The sequence below is a fragment of the Mastigoproctus giganteus genome, chromosome 6 (assembly GCF_048544385.1).
Source record: "Mastigoproctus giganteus isolate SK-2022 chromosome 6, ASM4854438v1, whole genome shotgun sequence".
Classification (NCBI taxonomy): Eukaryota; Metazoa; Arthropoda; class Arachnida; order Uropygi; family Thelyphonidae; genus Mastigoproctus; species Mastigoproctus giganteus.
In genome coordinates this window covers 209,762,712-209,778,114 of record NC_143580.1, presented here as the reverse complement: position 1 = coordinate 209,778,114, position 15,403 = coordinate 209,762,712, and the positions used below count along the sequence as shown (strand labels likewise).

At 36.6% G+C, this 15,403-nt stretch overlaps 1 protein-coding gene across 1 annotated transcript in view; it reads left to right on the top strand.

Annotated features, from left to right (window-relative positions):
- puf (ubiquitinyl hydrolase 1 puf) overlaps positions 1-15,403 on the top strand; it is a 1,022,896-nt gene that overhangs the window by 949,725 nt on the left and 57,768 nt on the right. Inside the window, exons 73-74 of the mRNA XM_090376705.1 lie at positions 12,872-12,995; positions 15,296-15,375. Coding sequence (XP_090232831.1) covers positions 12,872-12,995; positions 15,296-15,375 — 204 coding nt within the window. The remainder of the gene's footprint in view (positions 1-12,871; positions 12,996-15,295; positions 15,376-15,403) is intronic.

Below are 15,403 nucleotides of genomic sequence, written 5' to 3'. Positions count from 1 at the left end.
GGAAATTTGTTCCAGCAATTAACCACCCGCTGGCTAAAGGCAAATTTCCGCACATCTATTCTACATCTGTCTTTTCTTAATTGGAATTTATGCCCCCTTAGGTTCGTAATCTGAACAAGTGGAAGGATCCCATCATAATTCAGTGTGCTCAACCCATTCAAGGCCTTATACACCTCAATCAGATCACCGCGCAGGTGCCTAGTCTCCAACACCTGCAATTTGCAGAACTTAAGCCTCTCTTGGTAAGAGGATCCCTTCATTCCCCTCACCAATCTTGTTGCCCTTCTCTGTACATGCCCAAGCAAATCTACATCCTTCCTAAAATGAGGCCTCCAGACCTGTATGCAGTACTCAAGGCATGGCCTAACCATTGCCTTATACAGAGGGACAATCACCTCCTTTTCCCTGCTAGCAAAATTCCTATATATCAGTGACAAAATCACATGGCAGCCTGTCTGCATTGCTCAGAAAACTTCATATCTGACTGAACAATTACTCCCAGGTCTTTATCATTTTCTACCACCTTAAGTGTAGTACCACACAGTTGGTACATTTCTCTGGGGTTACTTCTACTCATATGTAGTACTTTGCATTTGTCAAGGTTAAACTTCAGTTGCCACTTCTTAGCCCATCTGCCCAAATTTTCTAGATCCTGTTCCAGTAGCACACTGCCATTACTGTCATTAACAACCCTGATATACCTTCATCAATATCATGACGAGATGACTCTCCTCAACCAGTGTTATACCACCACTTTGCTTATTGGAGGCTTGAAGTAGTGGAACCCATATTTAGTCTCCAGAGCTAAGTTCCAGTAAACCCTTCCCTATCTCTTCCCTCATGCAGTATGATTGATGACTTTTGAGGTTATGATGAAAATCGTGGCGAGATCCAATATTCCTTACATTTCGAGAGTACAGCTCTAAAATGGTGTTCGCAGGCCGGCCTTCAACCGTGTACTTAGAAGGTTGTTTCTGAGAAAAAGATCAAGCATATTGGCTGTATGGTTAGGATTGTCCGGTATCGTTGTAGGTAAATGAACAATCTGTGCTAAGTTATTAGCAATTGCAAAAGCCTCAGCATCTTGACCAACTGGGTCTGTATGACTAGAAAATGGAAGCCAGCTGGAGTTGGGAACATTAAAATCACCAGGGAAAATTACCTCACTATTAGGAAAGTTCACTTGGAACTCTTGGTTAGAATTGTCCAGTACTGTTGTAGGTAAATGAACAATCTGTGCTAAGTTATTAGCAATTGCAAAAGCCTCAGCATCTTGACCAGCTGGGTCTGTGTGACTAGAAAATGGAAGCCAGCTGGAGTTGGGAACATTAAAATCACCAGGGAAAATTACCTCACTATTAGGAAAGTTCACTTGGAACTCTTTATAACTCTTGACTTTCTGCAGTACAACTTTCCTAATAGTGAGGTAATTTTCCCTGGTGATTTTAATGTTCCCAACTCCAGCTGGCTACCATTTTCTAGTCACACAGACCCAGCTGGTCTGTTTTTTTTTTTTTTTTTTTTTAATTTTGAGAATCGTTAAACAGACCTTCAAATAGTACTGCACGCCCAGATGGAGTTCATTATGTTATGCTGAAGCTTTTACTTGAAGAGGATTTGAGTATCTTGTTATAATCTTTTATAATTGGATATTCTCTGAAAATGCCTATCCTTCTTCTTGGCGTCATTCTTTCATTATTGCTTTACCAAACCAGGAAAAGATCATTCCTATCTTATAGGCCAATATCTCTTACAAGCTGCATGGGTAAAATTTTTGATAGGATCGTTCATACTATGCTTACTTACATCCCGGAGTCACAGAATCTCCTTCCAGATTATCAGTATGGCTTTCGGAAGAATAGATCAACGCTGGACGTGCTTATCAAAGCCGAATCTCATATCCACAATGCCTTTGTCATGAAACGACATCTAGTCATGGTCACTCTAGATCTTGAAAAGGCATCTGACACTACATGGCATCATTGGATTATTATGGACCTTTACGATTTGGGACTTAGGGGCCATTTGCCAAAAATAATTAAAAATTTCTGCAATTGCATTCTTTTCAGGTCCAATATAAAAATGTACTCTCTGCATCTTACATTCAGGAAGAAGGAGTCCCGCAGGGATCGGTGCTTAGTCCAACACTATTTTCAATCCGAGTTAGCAGCATAACACAAGATATCCCAAAAACCGTTGAAACTTACATGTACACAGATGACCTTACCATTTCCTGTCAGTCTCAAAGTATGAACACCATCGAACGGTAGCTCCAACTTGCCATTACCAAAATACAATCCTGGACCTCACGGGATGGCTATGGCGCATAATGGCCTATATCTGCCGTTGCGCCGTAAAACATACAACAACAACAACAACGGGATGGCTACCGACTATCAGAAAAGAAATGCACTCTCACTCACTTTTGCAAGAAATGAGCTCTCCATCCTGATCCAGAACTACAAATAAATAGTATTCCAATCCCGCTTGTTAATACCATTAAATTTCTTGGACTGATATTAGACAGCAAACTGAACTTCCAAGCTCACATATCTCATTTAAGAAATACATGTCTAAAGCATCTGAATATATTGCAATCAGTCTCAGCTATGTCATGGGGTACTGATCGGTATACTCTACTGCATCTTTATAGAACTTTAATCTGTTCATGGCTAGATTATTGTTGTCCGGTCTATGACTCTGCCAGGAGTACTACTTTACAACATCTAAATGTTATCCAGCACATGCTCTCAGGACTGCATTGGGTGCTTTTAGAACTTCTCCAATCCAGTCTTTATATCGAAGCACATGATCCTCCATTACATCTTTGTAGGAAATCATTACTGCTCCACTACACTGCTAAGATCCAGTCTTCCATCACACCCCAGTTGGGAGTATCTTTAAAATACTCAGTGGGATTTGTTATATGACAGCAAGCCAAATGAAAACAGACCTGCTTCACTCAGGATTAAAGAGCTTTCTCAGAGTTGGAATATCAATTTAAGTGATATTTTTCAGGACACAACTGCATCTGTTCCACCTTGGACATTCATTTCTGCCTCACATGATACACATTTTCTGGAGTGGGGGAAGAATATTGTACCTTCCTTTAATATCAGGCAGTTGCACTTAGCTCACACTACTCTGAACTCCCATGCCTGGCTGTTTTTGATTCATCAAAAACAGCCAGTACAGTTTGTGCTTCTACTGCAGTTTTTCCTTCTCATACGGTTACAGCCTCACTACCATTAGCCTGCAGCGTTTTCGCATCCGAATTATTTTACTAAGTGCCATCAAGTTAGCACTTAGTAAAATTATTGAACTTTCTATCTCACCTGCCATAATTTACACTGACTCCCTCAGTGCTGTCTGCCATAAGGAAGAATTTTTCATCCTACCTTGAAAAACATTCATTCTCAGCTATTTTCCCTGCAGCATGTCCAATCAGTCAATCAGTTTTTGCTGGATCCCTGGCCATTCTGGCATTCCTGGGAATGAAAGTGCTGACCTCCTAGCTCAACCAGCTATCCCAGAACGTCCTCAGGTTCCTTACACTGATTGTAAGCCTGTTCTTCACAAAGCAAGTTACGACAACTGGTCACAGATCTGTAAAATAAACACCAACAATAAACTTTACCAGATAAAGCAAGAACCAAAGCAGTGGCTCTCAGGCTTTCGACAAAACAGACGAGAGGAAGTAGTACTGGCAAGACTCAGAATTGGACACACTCATCATACCCACTGTTCCTGCTACTGGGAGAAGATCCACCCCAGTGTTCATCCTGTCACAACAACTTACTGTCAGCCATTTTACGTGTTTGATTGCCACCTTTATTCAACCATACGTTCAAACACTTTTCTGTCACTCTCTAAGCTGAATGTCTCACATGATTTAACTCATATCCTGGGAAATTATGCAAACATAGAACTTATAATCTTTTTAAAATGTATTGACCTATACACCGTGGTGAGCTATATATAGTGGGCTTGCAAGAGCCCATTGTTATTTTTTTTGAAAATTTGCGATCCCATTGTTGAGATGATCATTTATTTTACAAATAAAATCCTGAATGCAATTATTGAGTATCCAGAGCCGAAACTACGGTGGGGCGAACAGGCCCTCATTCCCAGCATTTTAATGGTGCAATCGATCCATTATGTATTCTTAAAATTGCTTCATTTTTAATTTAATTACAGTTGGACCTCTGTTTAATGAACTTCTTTATACCGAATTTTTTTAAATCCCCTTGGTAATTACATTTAAAATACAGTAGTTTCCATAGAACGAAAATAATTTTCATGTAACGAACAGATTAGGAAAGACAACTTTGCATGCATTGTTCTCACCTGTGGCCTTTAGGCAATCAGAAAGCGCGAATTAAGGGTGAAAAGGATTACTGTTCCACAACGTTAGTGGTGCCCATAAAACTTATGCAGCCACATTCCGAGAAGTTGCGCTAGTCAATATGCTTTCCATAGCCATTTAGAGGATTCAGAAGGCTCCAGACATGGATAATAGCCTCTGGTCAACCTGTGTTGTGGTTCCCCTTTACTCCGACAAAAGGCATATGTTTTTCAGAGAAGTGAGTGATCCACGCCTTCCAGTAAATTTCTCCTGTCTGTGTTTACATGGTCACAGTAGCTGAATATCTGAGTGATTCTGATATTTTGCAGTATTCAAAGAACTAGTGACAGTAGCAACATAGGGGGGGAATTGAGGTAACTAAGATACCATATAAACTTTACGAAGATGAAATTTTGGCAGATTTTGAAACTTTGTCGAGCCTTTCACTGCATAGAAAATGTTCTAAAATATAATGGCATACAGGCAATAATTAAAAAAAAAAAAAACTGTATTACCAATCTCCAAAAAACTAGCACGAATTCAGGATGATTGCTAAAGAAATTGATGTGGAAACTACAAAGATCGGTCGTGTGTTCGGGCTACGAAGAGCAGCTTGTAGCTTGCGAATGGTAATTGCAGGTTAAGGGAATTATCCTGCATTGTGCAAACATTTTGAATTAGAGGCCGCCATGGCCCAGTGGTCAGGCGCACGAGTGCATAAAATACACATGCCTTGAGTGACCCGGCTCCATGCACCGTGACTGTTGAATACGGTGCTGTTTCTTGTATTCTCTCTACCTTGTGAACTTCTCTGACCGTGTGGTCACCCTGGAGTATAAACAGAAAATTTATTTTTATTTGGGATTGTTAAAGCGACTTTTAAATCTGGAATTTCTTAACCATTTAGCACTAATGATCAACACCCTGCAGGAGCTCTCTTACATTTCAGAAGCTTTACAGATTCACTATGGCAAAAGCAGATAAATTAATTATTCAAACTGCCAATGCTATTGCTAATTTGAAAAATTCTGAAGGAAATTATGAAGCTAAATCTGAGAGCATGTTGAAATGGAAAGAATTTGAAGGAATCGAAAGTAAGAACAGTAAAATTACCTCTTGACAAGTTATTAAATGCATTGTTTTATCCTCAAAGGATAAGATATTAATGCAACAGAGTGATTTTAAATTAAATAAAGAAAATAATTATACCATTGAAAGAAATTGTAAACATATTCTACCGGAAATCGTGGAATTTAAAAGAACTTTCATCTCGGTGGCAAGACTGTGAAAACTGAATAAGAAATTTGTTTTCTGATAAAATATGAAATAAAAATTAATAATTTTAGAGATTTTGTCGAAGACAGTTTATCTTTAAAATCAAATGAAATTCCCTTTTACAATTAAGAAAGCCAGAAATGTCTTTGAAACCATTGCGATTAGCAGTGCTGAAACTGAGCGAGCTTTCAGCGTAATGAATAATATCGCGTGAATGAATGAATAATGTTGAAAATTAAACATGTTGCAGATTATGATGACCATACATCTAAATGGAAAATCATTGCTTCAATTGGCGCCTCCGTAGCCAGGTGGGAAGGAGCAGCAGTGCGTAGCACACGCTTCTTGATTAGACCGGGGTTCGAGCCCGTCACCACCAAATACGGAGGATGCGGAAAGGTCAGGGAATGACCACCGCACCGGAGCAATATGGCCTTAGTTGCTAATGCTCCTAAAAACCAAATAATAACAACAACAACCGTAGCCAGGTGGGCAGGAGCAGCAGTGTGTAACACACGCTTCTTGATTAAACCGGGGTTCGAGCCCGTGAGCCACCAAATATGGAGGATGCGGAAAGGTCAGGGAGTGACCACCGCATATTTCCGGAGCAATATGGCCTTAGTTGACAATGCTCCTAAAAACCAAATAACAACAACAACAATTGCTTCAATTTGATCCGGATCGTTATGTCAATATTAATAAAGAAGTAAATTTCATATGCAATTTTTAAAAGAAAATTTTCTTGACTGTTTGTGCAATTTTTTTTTCGTGTAATCTGTGATTTTTGTGTACCTTTTCTAGAACAGTTTGTTTTTTATGTAATAAAATTTTCTATTTATACTCCAGAACGACCAAATGGTCAAAGGAGTTTACAAGATATGCAGAATACAAGAAACAGCACTGTATTCAGCAGCCACGGGCTTGAACCCCGCTCACTCAAGGCATGTGTACTTATGCACCTACGCGCCTCACCACTAGGCTACATATTTGATTTTATATTCTAGAATGTTTTGTGATAATTCGTTATTTGTAATATGGGAAATATTTTTGTTATTTTTATTCTCAATATTAAAATTTTATCATGAAAAACATGTATCCATTATATTTCCCTAGTTGTAAAAAAAAAGAATAAAAAAGTTGCACGTCTGCCAAGCACGAGTGGTAGATGGTTTTATATGAAACATCAAAAAGTCGGCAAAAGTGCGAGCCCATTCTTAAAATATTCACAGCTCACCCTGCCTATAAAGGAGTATTAATTTAACATCTACACTGGTATATTTTGACTGAATAAACTATGAGCAGACACAATTTGGCCTCGGTAGCCCTTGTGTCGTTAAGCCAAATACCAAAAACAACATTCAATTCTTCTAAAACTCAGTTGTCTTATATCTCACAAAAAAGATTCTTCTGTTCCTATGCTTATCTTTGGTGACACTCCAGTTTCTAGGCAAGTTGATATATCTCTTTTGGGGATTACTCTGACTTCTAATCTCTCTTGGCACAAGCACATTACAAATATTGCTTCCTCTGCACTGATAAACTCGGTTTTGTCTTTCACTCTTAGCATTACTTTTATTCCAAACAGCTGTTCACTCTGTACAAATCGCGAATCCACCCTACCATGGAATATTGTTCCCACATCTGAGGCAGTGCCCCCAAAACCTCTCTCAGACTTCTAGATTCTATTCAGAAAAGGGCAATTAGGTTAATAATGACTCATCTGTAACAGAGTCTCTCCACTCTCTATCTCAAAGCTGTATGCCTTTGCTACAGATACTTCCATGGGCACTGTTCTTTTGAATTGGCTTCTATAACTCCCGCTCTCTCTCTCTCTCTCTCTCTCTCTCTCTCTCAAAACTGTCTGAACACGTGCCACCGCCAGCCAACCTCCATCTACTATTCAACTTCAAATTCACAAACCAACTTTTCGTCTTCCTCGTTTATTCATTCATCTGCTGTTTTCTGGAACAACCTTCCTTCATCGTATTTCAAGTCTAATGTCAACAAATATCTTCTTTCGTCTTCTCAACCTCCAACCCATGCACAGCACTGAGTACTATAGGTTCTAATACCTCTCACGTTTGGGGTATTCATAAAAAAAAAAAAAAAAACTTATTCTCTTTTAATTAACTTACTATATCGGTTTTACCAGTAAGATAATGAACAGGCATAATATGACCACTGCAGCCGTTTCACCATTAAGCCTTATTAACAACAACAACAACGGTTATCGGCAGCTTCAGCTACGCTATGGAAACCTATGTGTAAATATTTTTTAAAATAAAAATTCTGTTACGAAATACAATAATTATTTCATTTTTTTTTATCAGTTTTGTTGCAAACAAACATGTTGATTATTTGTTATATGCCTTTCTAACCGTGACTTTTCTTATCTAACTTGAAATACTAAATTTTTAACTGTTAAAAAGATATAATGGAAAAAATACCTAACTTTGTGTCATAATCTAAGGAAGAGTGATTGAAGATTGAATACACCATGATTTGGATTAGGAAAGATAAAAAAAAATTGTTAGTAGCTCATTAACATTATATTAATTAATGTTGATATGGTCATCATCATCAGCCATTTTCAATCCACTGCAGGATGAAGGCCTCTCCAGCAACTTTCCAGTTCCTTCTGTTTTGAGCACTGGCCATCCATTTACTACTCAAAAACTCATGAATTTCATCTATCCATCTCCGCCTTTGTCTTCCAGGTTTTCTTCTAGCTCCTCTTGGGTACCATTCTGTTATTTTCTTAGTCCATCTGTCATCATGTCTTCAAGCTATGTGTCCTGCCCAAGACCATTTTAGTTCTTTAGTTTTGATAAGAATGTTCTTTACTTGAGTTTGCTGCCTAATCCATGTGTTTCTCTTCTTATCTAACAGTCTGATTCCCAATATAATTCGTTCCATTCTTCGCTGTGTAGTTCTCAGCTTCTCTTCCATTCTTTTGGTGAGTGCCCAAGTTTCACTTCCATAAGTCATGGTGGGGAGTATACATTGATTCATTATTTTACGTTTCAAACTGGGATATTGCTCTTCAGTATGTGACTATATTTCCTGAATGCTATCCATCCAAAATTTATTCTTCTCTTGACTTCCAGCCATTTATCATTATTACAGCTAATAACTTGTCCCAGATAAGTATATGACTCCACCTTTTCAATTATTGCTCCTTCAATCATTATTTCCCTTTCCGTGGCATACTTGTTCATCATTACTTTTGTTTTAGCCATATTCATCTTTAGTCCAAAATCCTTACCAACTGTGCATAACTGATTAAGATTTTCCTCTAATTCTTTGGGATCGTGGCTTACGACCACAATGTCATCTGCAAATCGTAAATGGTTTAGGTACTCTCCATTCACATTGACTCCTTTCTGCGACCAGTCTAATCTTCTGAAAGCTTCCTCAAGGGCAGCAGTAAACAGCTTCGGAGATATTGTGTCTCCTTGTCAAACTCCTTTCTCGATTTCAAATTTGCTACTGTCTTTGTCTAGTCTAATAAAGGATGTAGCACTCTCATATATTTTCTTCAAAATCATAATATATGGAGTATCCAGTGTATTTCCAGTGCCCGAAACATTGCCTTATGCTGTATGGAGTCAAATGCCTTTTCATAATCCACAAATGCCAGGCGTAATGGTGTTTTATATTCATTTGCTTTCTCCATTAGCTGTGATATTATGTGAAGGTGATCCATAGTTGAGAATCCTGTCCTAAAGCCAGCTTGCTCTTTCGGTTGATTCTCATCAAGTATTCTTTCTAATCTGTTAGTAATGACCCTTGTGAACAACTTATAGATATGGGATAACAAGCTAATTGGTCTATAATTTCCAATTTCTGATTTATCTCCTTTCTTATGCAGCAAAACTATGATTGCATTATTCCACTGCTTAGGCATCACACCTTTTCTAATGCACTTTGTGAAGAGCCTTGCCAGTTTTTGTGTTATGTCTCTTCCTCCCAATTTTAACAACTCTACAGTAACTTCATCTTCCCCCAGGGCTTTCCGATTCTTCGTTTTCTTCAATGCATGTTCTACCTCATCAGGAAGAATATCGGGTATGTCGTATGTGTTGCTACTTTGAAATCCATCTTCCCCACTGCTGGTATCATTCCCTCGCTCCTTGTATAATTCTCTATAGTAGTCTTCTGCTATTTGAATTATGCCTTCTCTGCTGTTTATAAGTACACCATCGCTATTCTTCAGTTTCAGTATCATTTGTCTTTCTGTATTACTGCTCATGGCTACTGATTTAAATCCTTTGTTTTCCCTTAATGCTTGTTCTACGTTTCTTGTGTTAAATCTTCTTATGTCCTCTCTGAGTTTCTTTCTAATGGCTTTGCATAACTCAGTATACTCAATTTTCTCCCTGTCAGTGTTTTTCTTGCTCTTCATTTGTCGTCTTTGGTTCATCATGACAAGTGTTTCTTGACTAATTTTTTCTTCTTTGGATTTCTGTTTCCCTATAGGTTTCTTGGGCTTTATCACTTTCAGAAAGTTGTAATATTCCTCGTCGATATCTTGGTCCTGAACAGTCTGCAGAAGCTCAAACTTGTTCTTAAGTTCCAGTACATACTGCTTTTTCTCCTCCTCTGTTATTTCAAAGACCTTTGTATTATTTACTCGAGTCAGTTTTTTCCTTTCCTACATCTATATCAAGTGTACATCTTACCATTCTGTGATCACTTCCAACATTTACCTTATTCAGGACGGTAACATCATTCACAATATATCTTCTGTTAGTGAGGATGAAGTCAATTTCATTAGTTGTTAGTCCATTTGGACTCTTCCATGTCCACTTTCTGTTCACCCTTTTCTTGAAAAAAGTGTTCATTACTGACATTCCTTGAGATTCTGCAAATTCCACAAGTCTTTCACCTCTTTTATTTCTTTCACCAATTCCAAAATTTCCTATAGTTCCTCTTTCTGCGCTGTTTTGCCTTTTTCCAACCTTAGCATTGAAGTCCCCCATAATAATAGTGTAGTGGGTTTTCTGCTCATCTAGAAGACTCTCAATTTCAGTGTACATTTCTTCAACCTCTTCATCATCATGGCTCGATGTTGGTGCATAAATCATTATAATCTTTAGCTTGTACCTCTTAGAAATCTTGAGTATTAGTCTTGACACCCTTGGTAATGTACTTTTGAATTCCAAAATGTTGTTTTTAAAATCTTTATGGACCAGAAACCCAACTCCACCTTCACTCCTTTCACTGTTTCCATTGGTGTACATCAGATTTCCACTTGATAAACTTATAAGTGATTCATTTCTTCTTCTTGTTTCAGCCAAACCGATGATATTCCAATTCACATTTTCTAATTCCTTTTCCAGCTCTAATATCCTGTCTTCACCGATGAGTGATCGTACGTTATAACAGGCCAAGTTCAATTTTCGTGCATGGCAGCCTGGTCGTACCCAGAGATTCTTAGCACCCTCTGCTTCCACTCTGATCCTCTCGCTGCCGTAAGAGGGAGAGTGAAAGCTGCTGGGGACTGAGGGCCATTTGTATTGATGTGCTCTCATTGCTGGAGGGTTTGGTCTTTTCCTCTTCACGCTGACCAGGCGTCTTGAAGAGAACCACTCTACACATTCGTTGCCACCTAAGTGACGTAACAGGGCTTACCATCGAGAAGGTGTGCATGAGTGGATTTTAGGGAGGCAGGCCAACCGGACTTCTCCTAAATCTTCTGTAATAGAGAGATATTGGATCCATCAGTGTTTTAGGCTGAGTGTCTGATAACACACAGGATACCTGTTCCCCTCTAAGCCCCATATAAGCCTCCCTTGATATGGTAATTAATGTTAATTAATTTACATTATATTGATATAAAGCCTTTGCACTTATTAAAAAAGAGAGAGTGTGTAGAGTTTTTTTATGGTGTACACACCCATACATTTTTTTATAGGTATAGTCTGATTATTTTACTATACAGGGGACCCTCGTTATCCGAGGATAATTGGTTCCAGAAAATTCCACTTAAAATGAGGACCAATTTTTGTAATGTTTATTATTTAAATAAAACTAAATGCAACTAGACATAATATTTTATGAGTTTCTATATCTATATAATAACTCTTAAAGAAAAACTATGATAGTAGTATGAAAAGCATCATTTCATAAAATAAATAAATAAATTTTCTGTTTATACTCCGGCACGACAACCAAGTCAAGTAGAGTTTATAATAAATCGTCAATACAAATATTTATCGTATTTAGTAGTCACGGGCTTGAACCCCGGTGCACTCAAGGAACACGTGCTATGCACTCTCGCTCCTGACCACTGGGCTACGTCATCTGTATCTCATATTGTGCTCATCCTTCACAACGGCCCTGTTTCAAAGCTAGTTTGCTTTTCATTGGTGGGTGGGCAGGTACCCTGATATTATAAGTGAAGAGTTACTTATTCGAGGTAGTGCAATACATTAGCAACTCATTGTGAAGGATGAGTAGATATGGTGTATCTATACCAATATTATATAGTCGGGGGCATTCCTAGGATATGTGGTGCTAATTGAAATTTGGCCTCCACCTTTAAAATTTTCTTAATATGTGTATGTAAGTTTCAGGTTTTCAGATGCCCCTTGAACGTTGGCGCCCAGCTGCTATGCTCCCCCTTGCACCCTCGGGACAGCTCGCTTCTGTATATAGTAATATTTATTATGTACTTGTATATAGTACATAATAAATATTATTATATACAAATGGATGAAGGAACTGAAAAATGAGAAAATTATTTTATTAAAAAATTTTTATTATATGTTACACAGTGTAAGGTTGTGTAACATATTATAATAAAAAATGGATGAAGGAACTGAAAAATTAGAAAATTATTTTATTAGACATTTTTATTATAATATGTTACGCAATGTAAGGTTAAGTAAAGTTTATTGAAGTTATGCTGTTTTTCAGTTGTACGAATAAAGAATAAATCCAGAGTTCGTGGGTTTTTTTTTTTTTTTTTTTTTAAGATAAATTTGTGTCGTAGCATTTAGTTATGTCTTTAACTTCATACTGATCATGAAGAAGATCGTTCTCACAAAAAATATTCAATTGTTTGGTCAGTTTTCTCAAGGGAAAGAAATCTTTAATCCTTTAATTTTCAAATCCTCGTAACTGCAAGGACACGGATAATGAATACTCGGATACCGGGGATCCCCTGTATATATCTTATATGAAGAATTTTTTGATAATTTCATTGTTATTAAACATTTTACTGTATTTACTTCTTATTTTATTAAGGGAGTAGATGAAGAGTATGATCGTGCCTTATTGGAATTTTATGCTCCCTACCACCAACTGATTGACATGATGTGCCGGATAGCTATCTCCCATGATGCAATTACTAGGGATCTTGTTCATCTTAGTGAGTGTTTTGTTTTCATGGCATTATCTGTACATTGGTGTTGTTAACTTGGATAGCATTAATAATTAATAATTTATATAAATTAATAATTTACTAACATATATTAAAATTGTAATCACTGAAATTTATATATTCTTCTAAATCTCTCTAATTACCAAAACACACAAGGATAGAACTGTAATATATTCTATTACAATCTTAATTGTTAAAAAATGCATTCAGTCACAAGATACAAACAATTATTTACTTCATAAAAAAACGAAACAGTATGTGTTATTTTGATATCAGCAGTGTGTGTGTGTGTGTGTGTGTGTGTGTGTGTGTGTGTGTGTGTGTGTGTGTGTGTGTGTGTGTGTGTGTGTGTGTGTGTGTGTGTTATATGAATGGAAAAAGGGATTATTTGTAATTGAAACCATATTTATAGTTGATGCTAAAATTTCACCAATGCTTTGGTACACTGGCCTTTACATTCTTCAAGAATGGAAAAATAACTGAACATATGTGCTCTTTAGTGAATTGTTTTCATATTGCAATTTGAATAACAAGGAAACAGCAAGTTTTGTGTGTTTCCGTGAAAGATTTTATCATAGATGCATAAACTTGACGTTTACTCATTGTTCAAATTTTGACAATCTGGAACATACAGTATGAAAGCAATTTGCTCTAAGAACACTCACAACACATACTGCCTCTCGTTTTTCTACCTACACAAACTGTTGAGCTCACATGCCCAATCCAACCTTTAATTGTATGACCCACCTTGCATCATCAGAGATGAGGATTTGTGCAGACACTGTTGTATCCTCCAACAACTACTTCAAAAGTTCAAAAGCTTTTGAAATAGTTGTTGAAAGACACAACAGCGATTCTGAAAAAAATGCTTCCATCTATATTTCTATGGATGGAAGCGCTTTTTTGTGCTTTTTGTCAACCATGGACAATGACAGTTATTATGAATTTTATTGATCAATAAAATTAATCAATACTGGAAGAGAGAATTTTAATTTCTTTTCCTCTCTTTTAATTATCATTTAATTATTTAACAATAGTATGAAAAGCTTCAAATATATCTTGAAGAGATATATTACTAATTAATTTTTTAGATCTGTTATTCATTACTGTGTTGTAAAGCACTGTCTGTAATGTGCCCCTGATGTTTGAAGTGGGTGTGATTGTGATTGAATATGCTTCTTTAATATTGATCATGCCAAGTGAAGCTGAAATAGTTCCAGATGACAAATATTTACAGAAACATTTTGCAATCATGTTGAAATGTAATCATGTGCTCTAATTTTATGCGATGCTAAGCTCATTTCTGCACTACCTTTCACTTCCAATTTGAACTGATGACTCTCCTCTGCTTGTTTAATTTTCCAACCTTACTGAGCCAATCAATTTTTTCCTTTTCTTTTTTTTTTTTTTTTTGTTTATTTTTATTTTGACTTAATTTTAGTAGTCCATCTAACCATTCTTGCATTAAAGTTCTCATAGCTCTTATCTTTTTTCAGAAGTGGGGGCTCACTTTTTCAAATGAATACACTGGTTTTTCAATGCCATTAACCATCTGTATATTTCTTTTTAAGCCGACATTGTCCTCATCAATCACAGTAACAATAAGTTATCTTTAAAGTGATCTACTGATAAATCAGCATCAAAATATATGCTTACAAAACCGTATATTGTTTCTCTCTGTGATAAGGCATATATCTCTGAACTGTTCTACAATTATTTCATTTTCTAAATAAAAATGAATATGTTACAACACATACATACTTATGTGTTGTAATATATTTCAGAATTTATCAGTGAAAAAGCAATTTTCAATGTAATAACAGTTACCTTCTAAGAAAGACCTGTAGCCTGTGGCTGGATGTGAAAAGTTATAGTTAAAATTATATCCCTTTTAATTTTCTAACTCACTATATATATTACTTTATGAATTTATATAAGAACTAGGCTATTGCAGTACTGTAGGTTGAGAAGTCTTACTTTAAAAAAAAATCAGTTTTATTTTAAATCATCAATTATTCTTTGAAGATATGCAGTGGCAGTTTTGTTAATTTGATGATAGTAATGAAATGCAGCATCTCTGACCTGAAACTAGACAATATATCATCATTAAAGATGATGGTGGCACCCTTTCAGATTTATTTCAAATAATAGTTAATAAAAAAAAGCAAAAAAAAAAAAAAAAAAAAAGCACCACCATAAGATTACTGATCTGAATCTAAATTCCTATTCTACTGTAAAAACTAAAATCTACATGTGACAGCAACTTACTGGATTTTTTTTTTAATTAGGTGCTATGGTGGCCATTGAAGGAATACCACTTCATTTGCCTTTGTTTCCAAAGCTATGGTTAGATATACTTCACTCAGATGTAAGTATTCTTATAAAATTTTTCATTG